This window comes from Chaetodon auriga, chromosome 15, assembly GCF_051107435.1.
Source record: "Chaetodon auriga isolate fChaAug3 chromosome 15, fChaAug3.hap1, whole genome shotgun sequence".
In the NCBI taxonomy this organism is placed as follows: Eukaryota; Metazoa; Chordata; class Actinopteri; order Chaetodontiformes; family Chaetodontidae; genus Chaetodon; species Chaetodon auriga.
This window is the reverse complement of record NC_135088.1, coordinates 10,786,856-10,811,153: the sequence shown is the minus strand read 5'-3', so window position 1 is coordinate 10,811,153 and position 24,298 is coordinate 10,786,856. Positions and strand designations below refer to the sequence as shown.

The following is a 24,298-nucleotide window of genomic DNA, read 5'->3' as shown; positions in this document are numbered from 1 at the left end:
AAAGTCAAGCACCGAGTACATAATCCGTTCAAGTGGGTAAACTAATAAAACCACCAATAATAGACAAGCGATGAATGTAAAATGTCAGATGAGGTATGCAGATGGAGGATGACAGACAGTGAGAGATAAACAAAGACAGAGTTGGCACCAGTTATCAGGAGTCTCAGGGACGAGCTGAAATAACAGCTGTTTGTGTTGAAATGGGCAGTCATCAGTCTGAACACCCAGAACTTGCCCTTTGCATGTTCTTGTATACCTGTGCAATTACAGACAGGTAGAACACATGTTAAAGCTCTTGCTCAGCTCAGTCTGGCCCACAGAGCTTAATAACTCAATTAACCCCGGCCATCATTTTGCTAGTCACACTGGCTCAGGTATCAGCCACTGGCGGTGACTCCCAGCACAGCCCCAGATCCAATTTGTGCCCTCTGCCCCCCAAAGATAAATAAAGGAATGAATCCGTCTTCCCTTCGTGATCTGAGTATTGACAGAACAGTGAGTGGGTGTGACTGGCTCTGAGCGGCCAGAATGCTTATCACATTAGTTTCATGCTCCTATCTCTGTGTGGGGTAAATCAGAGAGAGAGGGAGGAAGGAGAGGACAGCAAGTAAGCTGTAGAGACAAACTCTGAGGCAGAGAGGGAGAGGGGATATTGGAGAGTTGGGGAGTAAATGAAGGAGTGCGCCTTGCATATTGAGTTTAAATTGTGCTGTTTAGCTCTCAGCTGCTTCTTATTTTCTGGTGAATTAGAGAAGTGATGGGGCTGATATGACACCACATCTTAGTTGGACCTGAAGGTTTTTCCATTCTTATTAAGAGGTTTTGGTGGAACAGAAGCTGTATTGTAATAATGAGAATTTCCCTTCCAGGATCAATAAAGTGCTCGCTCAAATCGATTAGTCATAGTTGCTTCAGATTCACAGGAAATAACCGGTCCGATTAGGTCTAATTTTATAATGCAAGTACACCTTTCTCGCCCGGCCTCTGTAGGTGTACTACATTTCCAAGGCTACGCTGAAGGTGGCCAACAAACAGTACACCACCCTGAAGAATGACTACGAGATGACGCTCCACGCTCATTCGTCCATTGTGCCCTGTGATGACAGTCAGGGCATCCCCGCAGTGCACTGTGACTTTGTGCCCATCGCAGAGCTGGAGAACAGAGACAAGGACGCCATCATCGGTAAGGAAGGAGTTCATCAGCGAGACTTCGCTTGTGCATTTGTACCATTTAACAGACAAAAGAACAACTTCAACAGTGAGTGAGCAGGTAGAGCTTTCACGCCAAGGAGAGCTGGGGAAGCAGGGAAAGACGTGGCTGCTGAGATGTTTCACCCTCACAAAGCCAGACTACATATCACCGGCTCAATTTACGCAATCAGGGCTTGAAAACATTAATAATCAAGTGATCCACATATGTGTGTGCGTCAAACCAATCAGCAATCTGTGGTGAAGGCCCCGATAATGACATGACTCACTCCCTCTCCAAACTTTGTGAACAACCATTGAAACAAGGTGTTAAAGATAGAAAATCAAGTGTGATACAGAGAGTGTGTGGCATAATTTTTTTGCTACAGATTCATTCAGATATTGATTTCTGTGGATAGTTACGGAGATATTTTTTTTTGTACCACATTCCTGAATGGCTGCCATGTACCGATCATCTATTTGAAAATCAGAAGCAAAGGCCAACAGCCGCTCAGGGAGTGTTGCGTTGCGTTGCGAGTGCAATCAGGTAAAGAAAAGGATCTTTTTGAGCTGTCAGTAATCTTTTGCACTGCAGCTTACATAGAGTTATGTCTGTAAAGAAAAGTCTCTCACCAGAACGCAACGGGCCCCATGAAAGAACATTTTTTTGTCTTTTTATTCGAAGCCTCTCTTACTTTCTTCTGTCTGCCTACACCTAAACTGGACAACCTCCACAAAAACTGAGCCTTTCCAGGACGCCCCTTTCATAGCCAATCATGATATAATCACCTGTTACCAATGAACCTGTTTACCTGTGGAGTGTTCAAACAGGTGTTCTTGGAGCGTTCCACAACTTTCCCAGTCTTTAGTTGCTCCTGTCCCAATATGCTTGAAACATATTGCTGCACAAAAATCAATTAAGTTCATGAGATAAAAAAAAAAAATACTTGTATTTTTGCTGTTTTCAATTGGGTATATGTCAAAAAGGATGATCACGTTCTGTTTTGTTATGTCTTACAAGCGTCCCAACTGTCCTGGAATCAGGGTTGTATTAATAGTACAGCAGCTGTCAGTGACGTGTCATCAGAGCAGTGATGCACTGTGACAGAAATAGTGAATGGTCTGAAATTATGTTAAATGCTAAAAGGAGTCTTTCTAAACAAAGCGGCTGGTGACTAATATAAAATATGGTCTTGTGACAGTGCATGAAGCCAAATAGCCAGCTGGTGTTTTCAGACTAGGAGAAGTTAGTTGCTGCCAGTATTAGAAGATCTGGTTTATCAGCTGGATCATCTCTCCAGCTGCTCAATCAACCAAGGCAATTACAGGTTATAGATATGGATGGTAAAAAAAACTGAGCTAATAGACAGACACGTGCCAGTCAGCCATGTTTCAGGTATCTTGGAAGAATACATTATGACGGGGTCAGCAGGAAGGTTAATTCAGGCATGGTAAAGAAGAGAGATAAAAAAGAGGATAACGCTCATTCCACTGTTTTTATGAAGGTTAGTTGCGGCGCCCGCCCTCTGCGCCTGACAGGAATGTCTTATCTCTGTGACAGGTAAATTGGGATGGTCCAAGTGCAGATTGGGGTTGAAATTGGCGATTCAACAGTGTGCTCTCGGCACTGCTCTCGATGTTATTAGTGAGATGATACACAGGTGTGGCGGTGATGTTTCTGCCGTTGTGGCAACGAGGAAGTCATTTTTTAAAAAGCTGCTCTTGGTCTGTTCCAAATTGAGGGGTCAGGACACAGTATTGCATGTTGAAGTTTTTGGCCCTGTCAGTTGTTCATTAGTAGTGAGTTTCGCATGGATGGTTATCATTTCAAAGTTCACTATAGTAGGGTGTGTTTGATACCTGAGTGTTGGTACTGAGACCAAAATGATGTGTTTTTTTGATACTGTATTTTTGAGGAACGTGTCTTTCATTTAACAACAGAGCCTTAAGTGAAATTATGTCTTAATGCAAGAATCCAGTGTGCCGTACATGAGTTAACAATCGTGGAAAACAGCACTTTCACACATCAACATCTTGTTTGGGTGAAAAACATTGTGCACCGACCTCTGTGGGTTGAAAGGTTAACTTCCGTTGCATTTGCCACCTCACCCAACAGCACAGGCCCGTCTGGTGTTTTGTGCTTGCGATCAAACGCCCAGATGTGATTTTTCATTGCACAGGAAGGCGGGTGCTGCACTGCGTAGGGTCAGCGGCTGTTGTATGGCCGTACGAGCAGGGCTGTTATTTCTTGTAAGTGTCAGACACGCCATATTACAGAACAAATTAATGGTCGTAAAGAAGTGCAAACAAAATGCTGTAACCTACTGAGTAGAAGATTTATGTAGGTTAATATCCGTGATTATAGTAGTGTGAACAATGAGCAATGCACAGCAGCACACCACAGAGTTTAGAGAAGCAGTGAGAGGTTTACCTGGAGGAGTGTGTTTGTGTCACTCACAGAGGGCCAGCGTTACATGTCCTGTGTGTCATCTGTTGTCTCTCCATTTGCTCCCCCTGCACTCCCTCTCTCCTGGCTCCTTTGTTAAATAGGGGATTATAACATGGTAATGAGAACTGTCAGCCTGTTCCTGTGGTGATAATGGAGTTCAGAGGTGGATGACATCGTCTCAATCATAATGGAATTAAGGAAGGCTGAGAGAGCACAGACAGAAAGCAAGGGAGGGACGGGCGAGGAGGGGGGAGAGGCAGAGTTTAGACAAAGGTGAGCGGAGGTAGCAGACCTGAGGATGGAGTTCAGAGGAGGACTGGTTTGCAAAATCTATGTTATAATTCTGTCCAGTCATTTTATTAAAGGCACGGTCACTAGTTCTGACACTATGGCGATGATCGACACAAGAGCATTAAGCCGTTTAAAGTTGTTCTGTGGAGCTTTTGACCACAAGCAGCGCTGCAGAGCAACAACACCATACTCACATCTGCTGCCTGCTTCACACTATATTCAAAAATTGCTAAGCAAATATTTTATTAGTAAGTGCATTCAACCCACTTGACACGTCCCAAGGATACACGCAGTGTGTTTTTATGAGTGACACTGAATGTAAACAAAACTGTGTTTGTTTACAAGAAGACTTCCAGAGGGCATCTTAAGTTATTCATCAAGTGAAAATGACAAACCTCTGCTGCTTACATCTGCTGCTTCTCTTGTTTCAGAGGAATGAAAATAGGTTGTAAGAGTGTTTTATCAAGAAAAAATGGGGACTTAAGAATTGTACACACACTCTTATCTAACCCTGTGTCATAGCATTGATAGATGCATTAATCCTGTCTTTGTACACTACTTTTTGATTTAATCTTCATTTGTTTGCTTGTTTTCAGTAACCTTGTGACGATCCTCGTTTGTTGTACAATAAGCACTTTATAAATTAATTTGATTTGTTCTGATTCAGTGTTTAATATTAGTCATGGTAGGCCAGCCTCTTCACCTTGTTCGAGCTCCGCGGTGTCTGCTCCTCAGTGCAGTAATCCTGAATGAAGTTTTTAGGCCTTGAGCATGACAGGAAACATGAATGAGGAATGAGTGTGTTTGTTGTGATTTGGAGTGTGGGCCTGGGTGTTAGCCAGCCTGTTATGACATTTATGTCAGTCTGCTCTGACTTGGCAATATCAGAGGGGTGTCAGCTCTCAGCTGCGTTGCATCGTTACAGCTTATGATGTGATACCGCTTCATATTATGTAGAGTATAACCAGGAGGCATTTTTACACGTTATACCATGTAGAGACATTTCAAAGGGCTCCCGTCACGTAACTATTGCCTCCTTTTTCTTACCTCCTTTTAAGCTTATTTGTCTACCTGTATTCATGAACTGTCTATTTCTGGAGATGTAAAATGACTCTCTCTGTCTGTAGATGTGATTGGAGTGTGTAAGAGTGCGGAGGATGTATCCCGTATCACCACTAAGACCAGCAGAGAAGTCTCCAAGAGGGCCCTCAACCTAATAGACACAACTGGCAAAGTGGTGACGGTCACATTGTGGGGAGAGGAGGTAATAACTATAATCTCTCTTCTCTCTCTGCTAACTCTCTCTCTCTCTCTGTATCGGGGACGGTTTTGCAGTTTAACATAAAAACGCATAGAGCAGACTGTAATTAATCGTGTGTTTATAAAGGTGGCCATCCGTGTACGTGCCTGTGCGTGCGTGTCAGTAACATATCTCTGTGTGTGCTCTTGCATACACGGCCGTTTGATTGGGTTTTCTGGGCTGTAAAATTTGGATCGGTCAAATCATCCCCGTGACCTTCAGGAGTGTTTTGGACCAGAGTCCCTGATTTGAGACGGAAGGCTAAATAACTCTCGAATGTGCATGAAATGGCGCTATTCTTCTCTAAGCTCATTCAATCTGCAAGAGCTAATCCCTCCTCTTTGCCAAAATCCAAAAATGACTTTCAAATTAACTTGTAGGTTGTCCAATTATAAAAGCAAACTATACCACATATTACTTTCCGGCCTCTCCAACAAGCTGAAGGCTGAACATATGAGACAATAGCACAACTGCTTTTGCCGTCTTTGACGTTGTTTTTGCTCTCTTCAGGCGGAGAAGTTTGACGGCTGTGGGCAGCCTGTGGTCGCCATCAAAGGAGCTCGCCTGTCTGATTTCGGGGGCAGGTCTCTCTCCGCTTTGTTCAGTTCAACAGTCATGGTCAACCCAGACATACCGGAGGCCTTTAGACTGAGGGCCTGGTGAGTCACTCTGGTGTGCACTCACGCACCAGCGCTCACACACACATTGATAAACACACTCACCAAATACTTCACACATTATGGTCATGCGTGCAAGGACTTCGAGAAGCACAGCATGTGTAAACAGACGAGCAAATCACTCTACAAATCGGAGGGATTGTATGTTCCTGTAGCTGCAGTGCTTATATGAATAAAATAACCTAACCATGCTCACACACATAGATGAACAAACCTAAGCACAAAGCCCTGATGATCACATGGCAGGAGACATGGTGGCATGCACCTCCTCAGTCCCAGCGGGGCTCGAGACAGGATGTAGACAGGATCGGATGGAGGGAATAACAGAAAAGCAGAACAGGGATATTTCTGGAATCCAGCTCTGAAGTGCTACTTTAGGTGCACAGAAAGATGGAGCCGCATCAAACTGGATTCTTATTAGCAGTTCCTGTGGAGGGATTTTATGTTATGACTCATTCACTCATTAAGGCTGTTCCCAACTCTGGCCACAGCTGAAATATAAATGCATTTCTTCTTCTTCCTCTTTTTGTGTGTGTGTGTGGATACACATAGATGCTTCATTGTGCATACGATTGCCTGTGTGTTACACTGAAAGCTATTTTTAGGCAAAAAATTGCATCAAAGGGCAGGTTCACAGCTTCAAAGTGTGAATACAGTAAATACAGAGGAGTGTTTGTTAGTACCTGTGGGCATTATTCTCTCAACTATTTCAGTCGTTAATGTCTGTTATATAAATTTGGCTAAGTGCTCCATGAACAATAGCGTTGGCCATTTTTGTCTGTGCGTTATTATAGCAGTGTGTGTGTGTGTGTGTGCGTGTGTGTGTGTGTGTTAGAGGGAGGGGGAGAGAGAGGAGGGGCAGGTTCCATTGCTCCAGCTTTAATCTTGGTCTTATTAGTCTCTGGTCAATACACCATCTCATCCTGACATTCAAAGAGCTAAATAACTAAAAAACGGGCCCTCCTTCCTTTCATTCCTCCCTCCATTCTTCTCTAATCCTTGGCTTTTCCCCCTGATCTCTGCTGCGGTTCGGCCCTCTCTCCAGTTTACATGTTGACAACGGTGAACGAATGACAATGAATGTTGTTCAAGGAGCAGACACACTGTTTTCCACTCCTTCTTAACATTTAAGTCTGCGCTTCGCAAAGACAAAGTGTGTCTGTCTGATTCGAGGTCCTGTGGTGATGTGGTGCTCTGTGGGATTGTTTTTTACCAGGCTTGCTTGCATAATTGAAGGAAACTGATGAATTTGGATGATGCCTTGATTAGATTGCTCTGCTTGGCTAGAATACAGAGCAGGAGTCACACTGCTGCATTAAGATTTTAAAGGGAATATTAAAAAGGTAGATAAATTAATAGCTGGAGTGGGTCGACAAAAAAGACAATTTTAGTTCTTCCTTTCCTTTTTTCCTCAGTGGAGAAGCAGTGTGTATGGACAGAAATGTCTTCAGATACAAAAAGCTGATTGATGTATGAATGCATTTGTCCATGACAGAGAGCCATATGTCAGATTAAACAGATTGCAGGATGCAGATGCAGTGGCTGTAAATCAGTTAAGGGATTAAGGGAGTCATTCAGTCATGGCTGAAGATGGTTTCTTTAGATCATGGCAGACACAGTGCAGTGTGTGATACAGTACCTCCTTCACAGGAACAGCCTGTTTATAACACACTTTCTTATATGTAAACAGCACACACACTTGCTTTCACCCTCTCTTTTCGGCAAAGAGGTAGATAGACACTCCTGCACATGTTCAGTGACTAATATTGATGTTGTATCGTGTGTACTTTAATCTCTTTTGTTTCCGGGGTTCATTAGTTGTGTTCTCAAGCACGCTCTGTTTGTGTTTTTCATTTGACTCAACAAGCCCTTCTTTCTTTATACTCCTTACACTCTAAATAATGCATGTTATATTGCATATGTATGTGTCTGTTTGGGTGTAGGAGCATATTTGCACATACACTTATTTTTACCTGTGTGCTGTGTGTTTTAATTTCCACACTATAGGTATGACCAGGAAGGCTGTGAGCTCGACAGCCAATCCCTGACAGAGACGAGGTCAATGGGGAGCGGAGGAAAGATGAACTGGAAAGCACTGAGCGATGTGAAGAGTGAACACATGGGACAGAGAGAGAAGGTGTAGTGCATTCTGATCGTAAACAACATGCATACATACATACATAAAGTCTAATGGGAAAAGACGTCAGTTCCAAACTGGCTTTCCAAAATGACTCTTTAAAGGGTTGGTTCACCCAAATTACAATAAATGTCAGAGATCTAAAACCTGGCGCAGATGAAGCCAATATTAGTTCCCTGGTGAGACACGGTGAAGGTAAGAGAGACAATATGTTTTTGTGCACCATGAAACAGATTTTGCTCGTGGAATTTGGAATTTGTTTGATGTAGTTTTATGTTAATCGGCTAATCGATCCAACTCTACAGTGAAACAATGCTTAAATCTGTCCATAAGGCAGATTACTTTTTATTCATGGAGCTGGAACTCATTCTTTATTAATACTCCATGAATGGTGTTAGCCATAAAAAAAAGAAGATTAACTTGAAGAGTAAGAAAGTGGTGGAAAATGAAGACATAAACTAAAGTTTTAGATTCATTTAGGCTTTTGCTTGATTCACCTTAAAGGGCATTCAGAATGGAAGATCCATTATGAGAACCACAATCAACAGGGATGCTAATCATTCTTCTTAAAATGCTTTTATTTGGCTGCGTAGCTTCAGTTTTTAGGGAGTCACAGATGTACAGAGATCAGATGCAAATTAAGCCACGAGGTGTGGAACTTCAAAAAGCCAATCTCGTTATCTGTGTTGCAGTTTTAGTCAGATCTCTGAGCCGGTTCCTCCATGAAAACTTTGGCTGGTGGCACACTGTTTGTGAGTCAGAAAATCCTTCCCTCACTCGGCCAGCTGGCTACTGTTTGAAGACGAATGAAAAGAAAAACCTCTACAGATGATGTAACATCAGCATAGCTACAGTACAGCAGAATTTGATAGCAGAAAATCTTTCAACGTTGTAATACAAACACAGTAAACAGTGGGTTTTGCTGTCAGTCCCTGAGAATCAAAGAGCTGGAGCTTCACTGTTTGCTACCAAAGTTTCGCAGTCACACGGGGACGAGTCCGTCATGTTGATGGACTTTGACGGCTTTGAAGAGCGTGACTACCTGCTCTTTCTACCCTATCACTATAGCTTATCTCTAGCTCCACATACAGTATAACCCACAGCTGAATTCAACTGTCAGAAGGCATTTTGGAAACGTATGTTTAAGCCCACCACTGTTACTTAACATTGATTTGTATGTTCGACCACATAGAGATTACACTGAAGAGGTGTTATTTAAGACTATCAGAGGATATTTTCTGTGAGCAGACAGATGGATTTAGTGATTTTTTAAAACTGACCGCTTCCCAGTCTCATTTGAATGTAAGCGTTTAGACAAACAAATCCGCAATCACTCTCCCATTCATTGTAAATAGAGCAGCTCTAGGCTGTGCCTCGCTATGACTTTATGGATTAGAGTCGTGCTTCTCGTTTTAGCTGTGGGAGGGTGATAGTGAAGCTCTGACATATTAGCAGGACTGATTTGAACACCCGTACGGCGTTGGAGGAGCACGTGAGAACTCTCAAATTGATCCATGTCCCATTTTAAGAAGTGTTATCGCACAGAATTATCATGCTTTTGACTCAAAGTAGAGTGCGTGTAAGTGGTATGAGCCACTCCTAAACTTTCTGCCTAATTAATTAGGTTTATCTCCAACTAGTCTCCCTCATCCCTCACGTTTAATTAGAAGCCACTTACGAGTAAGCTTCAAGATCAGTTTCGTTTCTAATAAAAAAAAAAAAAAATTCTAATTATGTGTTGGAGGTGGAGGAAGCCTATAGGGCATAACAGTACCAGAAGGAAAGCAGCACGGATGGAGAACGTGGGAGAGTGAGAGACGGCCAGAAACGCCAGGCAGGGTCACTTTTAACTTCATGTCACTTACAAACTTGTGGTGATGGATGGAAAGGAACAAGGCCCCGGAAAAAAAAAGTGAAAAAGCAGCGAAGAGTGTGATGACTAAGAGAGAACCGGTGACAGGGGGTATTGAGGAAAGGATACAGATAGGAAGGGCTAACTGGCACATGTGGGGAAAGGAGTTGAAAGGTGAAAATGTGTAAATAATTTAAGCTCTGATTTTTTTTTTCTCCTCTTTTTCTGTGTTTTTTTTTTTTTTTTTTTACCCCTTGCCTTATTCCCTTTGTCTTCTCCTCTTTTCTCTCTCTGCCCCGCGTACCCCCAACCGTTTCTGTAATTGAACGGCTTTAAGGAGGTTGTCTATCACATACTCTGCGGCTGCAGCTTGGCTAATAATAATGGAATCCAAATCATTAGCTTGTAGTTTGAAGAAACCTAATTTGACATTCTACCTGTTTGCCTCCATGTATGTGCGTGACTGTGACTCTGTTTGTGTATCTGTGTGTGCTTGTGTGTGTGTTGGATCTAAGTGTACAAGTCATTTCTAATTAATGTAGCAATGTGTGTGTGTGTGTGTATTGGGATTTTGGGACAAGCATTAAAGTTGGCATGTGCAGCCACGTCAATTATGTGAAGTAGATTTTCACTTGGTTGCCCTTCCACATACAAATTTTAATTGCGTTTAGGTGCCAGAAGGTGACGCAGGGATTTGGTGTGATAAGAATGAAAACTGTTTTCAGAATGTTGGGTGTGTGTGTGTGTGTGTGTGTGTGTGTGTGTGTGTGTGTGTGTGTTTATGTCTGTGAATCTTTAGGTAAGTCTGCACGCATATTATTTTTGGTGTTAGTGTGTCTGTGAGCGTTTTTGTTTGTGTGTGTCTCTGTGTTGGTGCTCTGCGTTCGTCATGCTGCCCTTCTAGGTTCTCCTCAGTGTGCTTAAGGTTAAGACTTTGCTCCAAGGCTTCTGTGTACACACTGGAATACAGAGGGAGAGGAGGAACAGCACAGGAGGAGAAGGGGAGTGATGATGACAAATGCAGGGGGATTTATTTGGAGTGGTCTAGTTGTGATGGAATCGCTACGGTCCAGATTCTGCTGACCTCTGTCTTCACGTTCTTGGTGGCATCTGCCAACATCGCAAGCCCTCAACAAGCCCCCAAAGAAAAGTGTCATGTTCTCCCCGTCACATGCGCCCTCCCACCACCTTCCCCACCCATCGCCTTCCCACCTCTTCTAGCCTCCCAGCACTCCAATCTGCCCAAGTCTGCAAAATGTGATGAGGCAGGCATGCGGGCAGAAACATGGGAGTGGAGTGTTGAGGGGGAGAGGGCTGTTGCTAACGGGAGAAATTCTCCTAATTAAAAAAACCTCCTTAGTAAGTGTTTCGGAGGGGTTCTTGCTGTGTGGCATGGGCGCTGGGTAGATGGACGGGTGGACAGATTATGAGGCTGTGAGTCAGTGTTTGCTAGCGGGAGGAAAGTGTCAGAGAGCTCTAAGTCTGACTGACAGTATCTGCAGAGGTCGTGGGGACACAGGACGGCATCAGCCAATCTCAGAAGGGATGCAGGGAACACAATGGCCTTTTCACATTGGATGCTCTCACTGAACACTTTACAGAAAGAGTGGGTTGTATAAAGAAGGAACAGCATTGCTCAGTCAGTGTGTGTGTGTGTGTGTGTGTGTGTGTGTGTGTGTGTGTGTGTGTGTGTGTGTGAATTTGGCCAGCGTCCTAGAGAGAGAGTCTTTGATAGACTCATTTAGGCCAACATTAGTAATGAGTCTGGCCCAGCTCTAGCTTGTAGTTGTTGTTTAGAATGCATTTTAAAGCATTTCATTTTAAATTCTGGCTGTAATTCCAACATCTTGTTTAAGGCCTGCTCTCCTGGTAGAAGATGTACCCTCCGGTGGAGCTGAGAAAAAGCATTTTTCCCTGTGCTTTCTCACTTGGGCGTATATATCTCATTTATCGCTTTGTGTTACATCCGTGTGTGTGTGTGCTCGCATGCGGGCGCCGACACGTGTGTGCCTCTTCCCAATGAGACACAGTTCATCTCCTGTGTGCATTCTTTATATTTATATTTATGGAAATCGAATGCCGTGCTTCTCCACAGGATGAGAGAATAGCCTTTTTTTCCCCTCACAATTAGCATTTCTTTCCTTTTTAGCTGTTGATTTTAGCAGTGTGAGTTCTGGCGCTTAAGGTGCTAATATCTGTTTAAATTACAGCAACATCGCTGCATTTTAATTTGATTCGGTTTGACTGTGTGCACTTCAATTTAAATTCATAACTGAAGGAAGTTTAGCTCGTTGCATCTGTATTGCAAATGTCTTAGTTTGGGCCCTTGCATATAACCTTGCATGTTAGCATGTGTCTGTGTGCTGGGGTGTGTGTGTGCTCGACTGTGTGTGTGTGTACATTAGCACAATTTATGTATTAGAAAGAGAGAGAGAGAGATTCGTCTCATCTCACATCTATTATGCATAGAATTCTCAAACTCCCCTCGCTCTCTTTTTAAACTGTTCCAAGATTGTTTGGAAGTCAAATAGAGATGTGTAAACAGCATGCATCTACCAGCTGGACTGACTTGTTGGCAACAGTTTTGCTGATGATGCCAAGTTTGATCTGCGTTTATTTTTATTTTATTTAATGTTTGTCTTCTCACCCTAAGCAGCTTATTCACGTTCTTTAAATTGTTGAAGGGTGTGCTGCCTGCGTGAGAAGGCATCCTCATCTCTTCAGTATTTTTCAGTTTGATGGGCCTTGGTTTTCATGACATTTGTTGTGTGCTGCAACATTTAAAAATACCAATAATGATAATACAAGCAAAATGCCAAAGACTACCATTTGGACGAGAACAGAGCATCAACCCAAGATTATTCACCCAAAGGTCTGATGAGTGAATGATTCTTTCTAATGTTGCTGTGTTTGACTGTATCCCAGAGCTGTTTAGTGGGACTGATATCACAGCACTGTTAGGAACCATGTCTGCACACTTTACCCAAATTAGCTCTGGTTCTTGAACCGGTTCTGTTCAGAAGTCTTGAAAGGTTCGTGTTTTGCAGTGAACCAGTCCGAGTTTCCACCAGTTTTGAGCAGAACAGAGGGCATTGTTCAGTGCACAGTGGAAGTAAACAGTAGTATTGAGGTGTTAGATTTTATTAATCACCTGTAAGCTTTAGTTCTGTTGTTACTGATATTTGTTTTTATCTAAAAACAGGCACAGACCAACTATTGATAAGATTGATAAGATGACATAGAAGACAAAACGAAAGACCTTCTCCATCCTCCCTTTCCAATGTGACACACCTGCCCATATTGTCACGGTCCACACTTCAGGAAAACCACCTTTTGGTTCCGGCCAGGAACCAGCTTTACGGGTTCTGAATCAATATATTTTTGTGCAAAAGGCTCCGAATGGTTCAAAATTAGGTGCGTGACTTGACAGAATGCTTCCCATGTTGGTGGAAAAGGTGATCACGGTGCTCATCACCTGGAGCTACATGGTGGTCATGAATGAATGAATGAATGAATGAATGAATATGGCCTGTACAGTTGTTACCATGCAGGTGGAAGACAACACACTGTCAATCATTGTGGTTTGAACATCAGACCAGACGAGGTTTTTTCAGCTATGGACCGTTTGGTAACCTGCTGGAAGCATGTTTTAGTGTACGGTTGGCAGGAGAGCAACCCTTTGATTTAATCCACAATTGTACAACAACAAGAAAGACTTCAGCAGAGTGTGTTTTGATATTTGTCATCGTACACGACCACCGTCATGTGATTTTGACTCTTGTGCTGTGGACTCGTGATTACTCATTGTGTTCTTACGGCTTGAGCCACCTGGCGTCTTGTTCATCCACCAAGATGCAGCCTCCTACATAACAAACGCTTTGATGAGATGTCTTGTTCCGCTGCATTCATTGTACACCTGCAAGATTGTCTTTGCCGTGCTCAGACTTGTTCTCTCCTGGAAAACATAAGGGTGCATTTTTAAAATCTGTGAAATCACACCTGTTTATATCCTGTTAAGGTATTGACTTGCACAGATACACAAAATGAGAGAAAGATGGTACCTCAGCCAGGACCGACTGAATCTCTATTAAGAGGAAGATAAGTGTTTGAAATGAAAAGGTTAAACGAGCTATGTCTCCATAAATATTACAGTTTACTAATAAGACCTTTTTAATGCTAAGAAGTCCATAATTATCTGGAGCTCGTACATGAGTGGAGTATTCCCATGTGCATCTGCCTTGGTATAGAAGCCACGTGACCTTAGACATACAGCCTGAAATGAGAAGCAGTTTTATGTCTGTATGTGAGCGGTGTTTCTTTTCCCACTGGAAATGCACTGAAAAGCATCCTGGTAACACAGTTTTACTCCAATCTAAGACTCCAAAAACAAGAGTCAGATGGGCATGTGCTGAAATTTTTATGAAACAAGGCAACTATACGGCAGTCACAAGAACAATTACAGTTATCTTCATGTTTTTAACATCTGCCAGTACTACAAGCAAGCACAGACACATTCAAAGGAGACGCTGCCAGTTTCTCGTGAGGTTAACATGAACACTGGTGTTCTCACTCATCCTCTATCACCAGTCCCTTCGTCCTGCAGCAGTTAGAATCACTCAATTCACCATATTTCCAGTGACTTGATTTCTGCCTTTGAGGGTCAGTGTTAATAACTGGTGAATCATCCTGCTACACTGTCTTTTCTCCCGGCTCCAACAGGATTTCTTCCACTGTTGTGGTTCCAGTTGCCAAAGTGATGCATTTCATGCAATGCTCTGGGAAGATGTCTGGTCGGGATTTAGTTGTGGTGGGATGACATCCGACCAGACAGCTCGCCTCATATTCTCTATGCGGGGGCAAACCTTTTCATTTAAATGACAATGTTTAAGGCTGATTCAGTTTGGAAGATTTTTCCAGTATGTAACTTGATTTGCAGGTTAGATTTCTCCTCAGCACAAGAGTGTGAAAGGGTGCAGCACCTGTAAATTAACTGCATCCTGTTAGACACTCGAAATGCAGTAGTTTGATGCAATTTGGAAGTATGTATCCCCGTAATTAGATTTCTTCCTGTCTCATTTTTCTTCTCTCTCCTCAGGCGGACTATTTCAGCTGCGTGGCGACAGTGCTGTACACTCGCAAGGAGAACTGTCTGTACCAGGCCTGTCCGTCTGCAGACTGCAACAAGAAGGTCATCGACCAACAGAACGGCCTGTACCGCTGCGAGAAGTGTAACCGAGAGTTCCCCAACTTCAAATACAGACTCATCCTCTCTGTAAGTGCATGCACTGCACATCATTAACACTTGTTTGTCACACATGCCGCTGACTTTGAGGAATATTGTCACTTCTGTGATCACACATGCACACATGAATGATCTCTCGCCCTCCTTCATCATCCCTGTCTGTCTGACTCTCAGGCCAATTTAGCAGACTTCGGGGATAACCAGTGGGTGACATGCTTCCAGGAGACAGCTGAAGTCCTGTTAGGTCACAGTGCAGAAACACTGGGACATCTCAGAGACACAGTGAGACACACACACACACACACACACACACAAACACAGTTATACTACCACACACTGTTCTCCTTAAACTAGTTTGTTCACATCTGACAAGAAAATTGCCTTTACAATTTTTCCAGGAGGTCTAACTTTAACAGACTGCGTCCTGTAAACCACTGGCCCTGACTTTGTATCTCCCGTCTGTGTGCGTGTGTGTGTGTGTGTGTGTGTGTGTGTGTGTGTGTGTGTGTATGTGTTCTCAAGGATGAGGCTGCATTTGATGAAGTCTTCCAGAGAGCCAACTTCACCACTCACATCTTTAAAAACAGAGTCAAGCTGGAGACGTACAACGTAAGTACCTATGAATGGGGGCGCACTGGAATTCGATACAATGCAATGCAATTTATTTTCGCAGGAATAAAAGAGCAGAAGATAATGGCGTACGATGGTGCTCATCATTGTCCTGCAAACAGTGAGATTTTTTCTTTAAGTGATCTCTGCCTTGCAGGAATACTCGACCCTGATTGGCTCGTGCTTGTCTGTTACAAACAGCTGTCTTATCGCTGTTCAGAACAAATACACCAGCAGGCATTTTTATTTCTCCCGTGCTCTAATAATGGTCCTGGAAAAATGGGTTTTTCAGAATAACCTGAATTGTAAACAAGTGGCATTGTTGTAAAAACAGTAAATGGTCTCATTTAGGGTCAATTTCACGATCTAACCAGAATGCGGAAGCAGCTACGGTAAATGCACCTAAGCTGCAGTGTCGTGTGTGTGTGAGTGTGTTAAAGAAGTGTCGGAAATTGTAATTGGAAATTACTGCATTTAATATCCCTCACAGGATTCTGTTTTTGTCAGACTCAAGTAGCACTTCCTGTCAAGTTTTCTGATGACAGAGGGCTGCTTTCCAAACAGCGCGTAGCATAGATGTGTAGAAGCTGAACATTCACTGTTTTGTGTTAAGCATCCATGGCGTTGAAGCGTGATGCATTGTGGTATGCAGTTTTAATGAACTGGCTGCATGCCATTTTGGAGGATGCGACAATGACTCGTCATCAGTTATTATGTTCCGCTGAACTTCGGCCCCAAGTATGTGAAGCCACAAAACAAGGCGCACTAAGTGTAATATAATCGTGACACAATGTCAGTCAGACAACGTGAATCCAAAATCATTTCAATTAGTATCACAGTGACAAGGGACTTATTATGTAGCCAGTGCACTTTGGATAACAGAAAACAAATGCAGCTGTGGATTCATTTCTCTTAATTAGGCACTAATTAGCATTTAGCTATTGTCTGTCTAAGCCTAATTATCTTAATTATTCACAGGCTAATTTGCTACTTGGGGCACATACCAAGAGTCTGAGTGGAATGATTGAGATGTAGGCTGAGCTCTGAACGATCGTGACCTCCAGAATACCTACAAGGAATGCACAGCTCACAAACCGCCCTCCACAGTCTGGAAAATAATGTTTTAACTTTTCAATGAGGAACTACACAAACACAGTCTTTATATGCACAAATGTATTGTTTCTGTAGCCGTATTTAACATGAACATGAAGAGGAATCTTAAGTTATGAAGTGAAATGAGGTGAGCTCTCTGGGAACAGTAAATGTCAGCATACCGCTGCTGCCACCTGTAGTAACCAGCACTAGGCGCAGAGGCTGGAGGCTAGAGCACACAAGTGTTGGTCAGAACAAACAACATGCTGATGATTTAGCTTTTATTAGAGCTTTCCGAGTAGCGGAGCTTAAAATACAGTTTGTCCTCGGGGCTGCATTACAGGAAGAGTCATGGGTTCGTCGAAAACAAATGGTGCAGGTTAGAAAAACAGTGCATTACTTTACCTACAGCAGGTCAGTTTAACACCACAACCCATTAATGAATTGCATAACAAGGCACAAGAAGCACATGTCCTTAAAGCCTGTGCAGCGCAGTGTGGGCCTGTATTTGAGCCAAAAGTGAGACAGATACATTAATTTAGCAAGCTTACACCCCACCAAAAATCTGTAACTGTATCAGTTCTTGTTGCTGATTAAATTAAATAATTTTTACTTCCAGTCTACAAATCATTTGGAAAATCCTCACCTTTGGTGTCACATCAAAGGTGACATTGAACCTGCACAAGGAGGTGACAGAAGACACACAGCAGTGCTCTTTAAGTGCTCAACAGGTGTAGATGACACACCTTGGAAATAAGGTCTATATACTTAAAAAATCCTGACTCTAAGTTTGCTGTACAGTTTGGGTTAATCAATGTGTCACTGTCACATTTTTGAAGCGTTAATTGAAGGAAACTCAGTGTGTCTCTGATATTGAGCTCTGAGCAGATACATACGCTACAAAAGGCTCATCACTGTATTCAGAATTTATTTTCAGCGGGTTTTAGTCAAAGTTGACTGTCTTTGTTTCAAAGCTTGTTATTTCAAAAGACGAGCACAGACCGGAGAGTCTGTGATTCATGTGTTCGGAGCGTTCTTTCTACCTCGGCCTCAGTTCTTTGCCGCAGACGTGTGACTGCGACACAAGACGAAAAGATCACACATCCAGCATGGCGTTTTTATAAAAATAGAAAATTGTAATGAAATGTCAGAGCTTAACAAGATTAATGAAGTTACAAAATGTGTGCTTTGTCATTTTTCATAACAAGGACACAGAGAGAGAAAGGACAACTGAGCTTAGGATCGTATTTTAAAGTTGCTGTTTTGATGTCTCCTGAATATAAACTCGAGTTTGTTTTATTTCAGGGCAGAGCAGAGATGATAAACTACCGATTTGTGGGCTTCTCAGTTAGATACTGGCTGTTACACAGTGGGTGATTTCAGTGCTGCAGCAGTGTGTGCTGCTTCGATTGATTTTCAGATTTAATTTAGCATTTTTTAAAAGCCTGACTATCTGGAAATGTTGGACTATAGTTCATGACAGATTTACTAAATTTTCATATAAATGCCTGTTTTCTCACTCTGTTACTGATGTGATTCAAGAGATGAGGCTTAATTCAGGGAAAATCATGTTTGAGGACAACAGTACGAGAAACAGCTTAAAGAGATAAAAACTGAAATGAAAAACTATTTAGAAGGAAATAAATGAAAGAGTCCCAAAGTCAGTGACCTCCATAAGCTCTATACATTACAGCACTTAGGCCACATGCATGATTTATGCATTATTTAAGCCACACAGTCAGTATGAAGTATTAACCTCATGAAATATACAGAAGGTTTATATATAATATACTGCATATGTAGTATATATATGTCTGTAATAATAAAATACATGATTGATCTGTAAATGATATATAATCATTATATATGAAGGGTAAGCTGTCTGTCTGTAACTGGAAGGCTGACGATGGGATAATTGTTTAAATATGGGGACAAAGGCACAGGTTTCTCATCTCTGACATTCAAAATATTTGCACACACACAAGAAGACAAATAGTTGCGGAAAGGAATGAAAATAGATTCCTCAAGGGAGAAGTTCGAGTTCTCGGCCTACTTTTCTCACCTCTGGCCGGCCCCTGCAGGACGTGGACTTGGATTGTCATGTCGTCGGTTTGGGAAAATCCTGCGTCCTAAAGGTGTGGAGGGAGAGGGTTTGACACGCTGTTCGATCCATTGGCTGTTCTGTCGAAGCATGCTGGCCCCTTACCGGTGCTGTAGTCCATGGGAGTTTCTCTGTTTGATGTAATCATCGTCCACGCTAGAAGTGATTGTTTAGAAAGAACAGGTCAGATGGTATAGCCTGTTTATACCTGAAGCAGATCAATAATCTCAGGATGTAGATAGGAGTCTACACAGCCTTACAAAAAAAATCACTATATTTAAATAAAATTCCACCTTAACTGTCTGTCACATTTCATTAAGGTGGAGCCCCGCAGAGGCGGCAGAGTGTGCAGTTGAGCAGACACTCGCGCTGCAGATTACATTGGTGGTAGAAGCCCGCCTCCCTCTGCCACAGGTGGAGTTAATGGAATTCAGATGATGGTGAAGATCAGATTTGGACTGCGGGATTGGATTTTGCTGAGCACAGATGAGTGCGTTTTTCCACATAAATTGTCAATCATTTGCATTTATTTAAAAGACAATCCAAGGTAATTGATGCACTCACAATGTGGGAAAGTGCATCTGACTTCCAGCCGCAAACTGGATGCAGCATATTGAGTCCAAGGTTTGTTGAATTTATTCCAGGCTGGACGATCGTCTTAAAGCTGTGATGTGCTGTCTAAATATCCGGGCTTGTATGAGAGTGTAAGAGCACCTGTCTGTCTGAAGTGATTTAATTTTAATAATTTTGTCTAAATGAATACTTTAGTGTCAGAGGCGACCTGTTTTTCCTGCCTTACGTGAACAGACAGGCCATTGAGAGCCACACACACACTTAACACACTCACTTAACATCATCAACAAGCTTCTCTCTTGGCCTCGTCAACATCACGTTCAAGTCTCAGGTATTCTTATGTCTCTTAGTTCCATCTTTATCTTGTGTCAGACAATGCGCACTTAGGACAAGGGTGGGTGGACAAATTAACAAGGACACTTAATACAATGTACTTTCTATGAAGAGAGAGGATGCAGGGGCCAGACGTGTTGTTTAGTTGAATGTGTTAGTGTGGCCTGTCTGACTCATTGATCCTTTATCTGACTGGGATTTGTGCGAGTTAGAATCTGTGACCCCGACCGTGGCTCTGAACTGTCAGCAGCCTCACTGTGCATCGATGAATCCATGACCCTGTCTGTGGTGCTGAAGTAGCAGATGAATTTGTAATTGCGCCTTTTTCTCTTAGCCCTGCCCTTTTGTCCGTTTCATCTTGGATCTGAAATATTCTGTAAATGTTATTCTATGAACACTCAAGTCTCTACTATATTATAGCCTATATACTCTATAGAGTAGTCTCACCTTTATTGTCAAAGTGACAAGTAGCAGCATGTGGTCACAGAAGAGTGAGAGGATCATAGAGGCACACTGCTGCCTGTAGTGTCTCTGTTAATCCATGGCTATGGCGTAATCAGTGCTGTGTCTGTGTTTTGTCTTCCATTTGTGATGTCATATTTAGGGATGTTGCCAACTTCGTATTTCATAAGATAAACAGGAAATTATATCGCCATGAAATACGCAGTGTGTAATCAGACATAAGAGTTTACAGCCCTGTTAGCTCTTTGAGGCTGTGCTCAGGTACAGAGGTGCTTTGAGCCACACGCTAACGTCAGCATGCTAGCAAAGTCAAGTGAATTTTATTTATGTATCCCAATAACACAGAACAGAAATCTGCTTCAAGTCTGTACAGAATACCAGACCCTCTATTCTAAAAACGGTAACAGGGAAAAAGTGACAATGCTAACATGCTGATGTTCAGTCCCTAACCCTAACCCATGCTAACGGTCATTTGTTCTATAAAATTCTTCTTATTAAGTCTATAAATGGTGCTGCTTGGTGATGTGCATGTACACATGTAGCTCATCTGTGTATTATTTGATTTACATCCTCATCGTCTCTGCAGGACTCTTCAGCTTTATGTTGTTTTATTGTCAGTACAGTGCAGCACCTCATTAATTCTCTGTGCGGTCGTGGCACCAGGAGGAGTTGTGTGTCGGCTATTTGCATGTGTGTGTGCACAGCGTGTCAGCATCCAGAAGTTGTATTGTTTAATTCCTCTGGGACGAACCCCACCATCTGAAACCGAGTCGGAGAATAGGGGTGACTGTTAGGCCACGGAGTAATTGTTTTCTCCAGATGTGATTGGAATATTAGTGTACGCATGTTCAATTAATAAGCCTTCCTCCTCTCACTGACCATTACTTTTAAAGAAGCTGTCACCTTTTGTGAAGTAGCACCTTTGTCTCAATAGCCCCTCGTGTTGTTTAATTTTCCTGCTATCCTCAGGTAGATGCAAATTGAAATAGTAATAGAGGTGCTGAATGACAGGAGATAATGGGCAAATGTTAAGTCCTTGATGCTGGTTATGGTGGCTGAATCGCTAATTGATTAACGAATTGTCTCTGGATTAATCCGTTTTATACTGACGGTGATTATAATGGGAATGAGTTTTTGATGTCTTCATGACGGCTGATGGTGGCTGTTGGCACCAACTGTCGAGAGTGAACGACACTGAATCTTATGGCCTTCGCTTTCTCATTGGAAATCTTGATTATGTAAGAAGTAGAAGTACGACACCGTTTTATGACAGAGTATTCCACCTTTCACCCCCTGTCCCCCCACAAATTACATTCACCATAGATGTTTTCACACTGGACGACTTGGAGCCAAACTGTACACGGTCCAATCAGGATGAGTCATCCTGTTGCATTGCTGCAGTTCTCTGATCTGTATTTCGAATACTCTTGTCGATCTGAGCGGACTTGCTGCCAGCTCTGATCATGTGGTGTGTCGCAGTCACTACAGGAGAAAAATATAATGTCGAGAAGCCCGTGAAGTGCCGGGAGAGCCACATGCGTAGTTCGTGGCTGGTCTGTACTTGGGTGCCATGTTCGGTGTCCTTGCTTTATTTGGATACTTTTCATATTAGACAGGGATTAATTAGCATTGGGTCTGTTAGGATCGACTGTCTCTGAGTAGGTTTGTCACGTTTTGTTAAGAAATCCTTGACTTCATCATCTGTATGAGGCGTCTGGAGTCAACAGGAGCGGTTCTCAAAGTGGGTGCCTTGATGATCAGCGAAGGACGCTGCGAGATTCCTTCATTTTTTATTGTTTGTTTATTGTGCATTTCTATTAAGTATTCAGCGTGTGAAGTGTGTCTTTGTTAAAAGGATTATCACATCACCGCATCCTGCTTCGTGTTGCACGTAGCATACTGAGAACACGCGGTGCAGGCCGAGCTGAGGGCGTGATGGCGTGATGGCGCAGGCTTGCCGGTGGTCACAGTAACAGACTTGTGAATTTTCCAGGTGTACATTCAAAAATAGTGACGGTGAGAGCGAGCAGTGGAAAGATTTGTCACTTTAAATGCTGATACAGTCTGAGATAAGCAAACAAACTGAAATTGGGCCGTGCATGGAAATCTACTGGGCTTATACTTTTTTGTATAGATTTTGGCTGCTTTTGGGAGATCATTGTGCTGCAGTGCATTCAGTGTGATATTGCCAGTCGCATCATATATCTCTGTGATCTGTCCTTTTTCAGCCTCGGTGAGAATGAAAAATAAAATATGGGCTTGCCTGTTGCATAAGAAAATACCTATGAAGGTGCGCCATAGTTTGAAGCACTGATCTACAGAAAGTCATGTCAGCTGGGAGCAAAGAGCCGCCGACAGCCGACAGCAGCAGACGGCTCAGTGCGCCACCAGAACCACGCTCCACCATCAGATGACAGACCTGTTTATTTAAACCCATTCACGTGTGTTATTTCTTCAGTGATGCTCATCAGAGAGGTTAGAAATGTCTTTATCAGATCAGCTTCACTTAATGTGTTTCTTCCCTCCGCAGGATGAGAGTCGAGTCAAGGTAACTGTCATGGAAGTGCAACCGGTCGACCACAGGGAATACAGCAGGCGGCTCCTCAGTAACATCCGCAAATTGGCCGGATGAACTCCCAGTCCCAGTCACGATGGTGATTAAACGTGTGTCCGGCTTTTTCCGCCAGCGAGATAACAGCCTATCTGACTGAGGCAGCAGAGGGGCGGCCGGTGATTCATCTGATTAAATGGCAGCCAAACAAAAGACTGATATTTAGTTGCTCACTTCCTTGAACAGGCCAATTATGAAACACCGGAAATGTGACGGAAATAACATTTTACTTTTAATCTAATAACAATTCAAGAGCAAGGTTAGACTGTTTGATGGACAGCGTTTTAGAGCAGCTCACTTGTTTATTCATTTCATGTATCATAAGATCGCAGGGTTTTCTTTTGTGATTCATCTCTCTGGTTTCAGATCTGTGTTGGTGATGCTCAGCGTTGATTAAGGCGTCCGTGGATGAGTCAGATCTCTTTTAACTTTCATTGTTTGCTTTTAAAAATGAAGGTGGGGCAAAAGTATGTGGGAGACGCACATGTTGCCGTTTGTTTTAACTGTGTTCAAATTGTCCTTTGAGTTTACAGAAAATATGTTTGGTTTGCTGCCCCCCCACCCCCCCACCCAAAAAAAAAAAAAAAAAAAATTCACACAAGGAAAGCGTGATTAAAGAATGTTGCTATAAAAACGTTTGTCGTCTTCACTGTTTTTTTAAGAGTCATGAAAACTCTAAAAAAATCATTGAATGTCCGTCCACAAAATAAACTCTGGAGGGTCTCACAGTTGCCACCACAGACAGTGATGTCATAACATGTTCTTGGATCTGACTGCAGATGGTCAGGAGACATTGTTCACCTGCAAACAACGTTGGATTACAAGTCACTTAAAGACTTATTGATCAGTCATCACACATTACTCACTGAGAAAGTAATTATATCGCTCTAATACAAATGACCAAAGTGCATCCCCCTTGTTAACCTGCTGCCCCCCCCCCCAAATCAGCAGAGAGAGTGCAGGACCAGAGGGGTTGTTTAGTTTCATACTTTAATCTGGTCTGTCTGACTCATTGATCCTTTATCAGAGGTTTGTACAAGTTAGTATCTGTGACCCCGACCGTGGCTCTGAACCATCAGCAGCCTCTCTGTGTATTGATGAATCCATGACGCTGTCCGTGGTGCTGAAGGACCACGCTTCTCGACTTGTTATTGCGCCTTTTTCTTGGATCTATAATATTCTCTAAACTATAAACCATAAATTCTCATTTTAATTCTATACTGCAGCCCATAAGCTCTTTAAAGTTTCACCACGATCAGAGTTACAAGTAGCAGCGTGGAGACCTGAAGAGCGGAGAGGATCCCAGAGGCGCGCTGCTGCCTGGAGTATTCCTGGAATATTTCTATTATTGTTTCGTTGTGTGCTGCTAGAATTAAACCCC

General features: G+C 42.7%; 1 protein-coding gene across 2 annotated transcripts in view; it reads left to right on the top strand.

Annotated features, from left to right (window-relative positions):
* The window catches only part of LOC143333191 (replication protein A 70 kDa DNA-binding subunit-like), a 36,236-nt gene extending 12,681 nt beyond the window's left edge, over nucleotides 1-23,555 (top strand). Inside the window, exons 10-17 of one of the 2 annotated variants that reach the window (XM_076751166.1) lie at nucleotides 991-1,183; nucleotides 5,056-5,192; nucleotides 5,739-5,887; nucleotides 7,913-8,042; nucleotides 14,990-15,166; nucleotides 15,311-15,418; nucleotides 15,659-15,745; nucleotides 22,837-23,555. In XM_076751166.1, coding sequence (XP_076607281.1) covers nucleotides 991-1,183; nucleotides 5,056-5,192; nucleotides 5,739-5,887; nucleotides 7,913-8,042; nucleotides 14,990-15,166; nucleotides 15,311-15,418; nucleotides 15,659-15,745; nucleotides 22,837-22,938 — 1,083 coding nt within the window. In that variant the 3' untranslated portion in view covers nucleotides 22,939-23,555. The remainder of the gene's footprint in view (nucleotides 1-990; nucleotides 1,184-5,055; nucleotides 5,193-5,738; nucleotides 5,888-7,912; nucleotides 8,043-14,989; nucleotides 15,167-15,310; nucleotides 15,419-15,658; nucleotides 15,746-22,836) is intronic. The other variant, XM_076751167.1, reaches the window with a different exon arrangement.
* The last annotated feature ends 743 nt before the right edge of the window (nucleotides 23,556-24,298 follow it).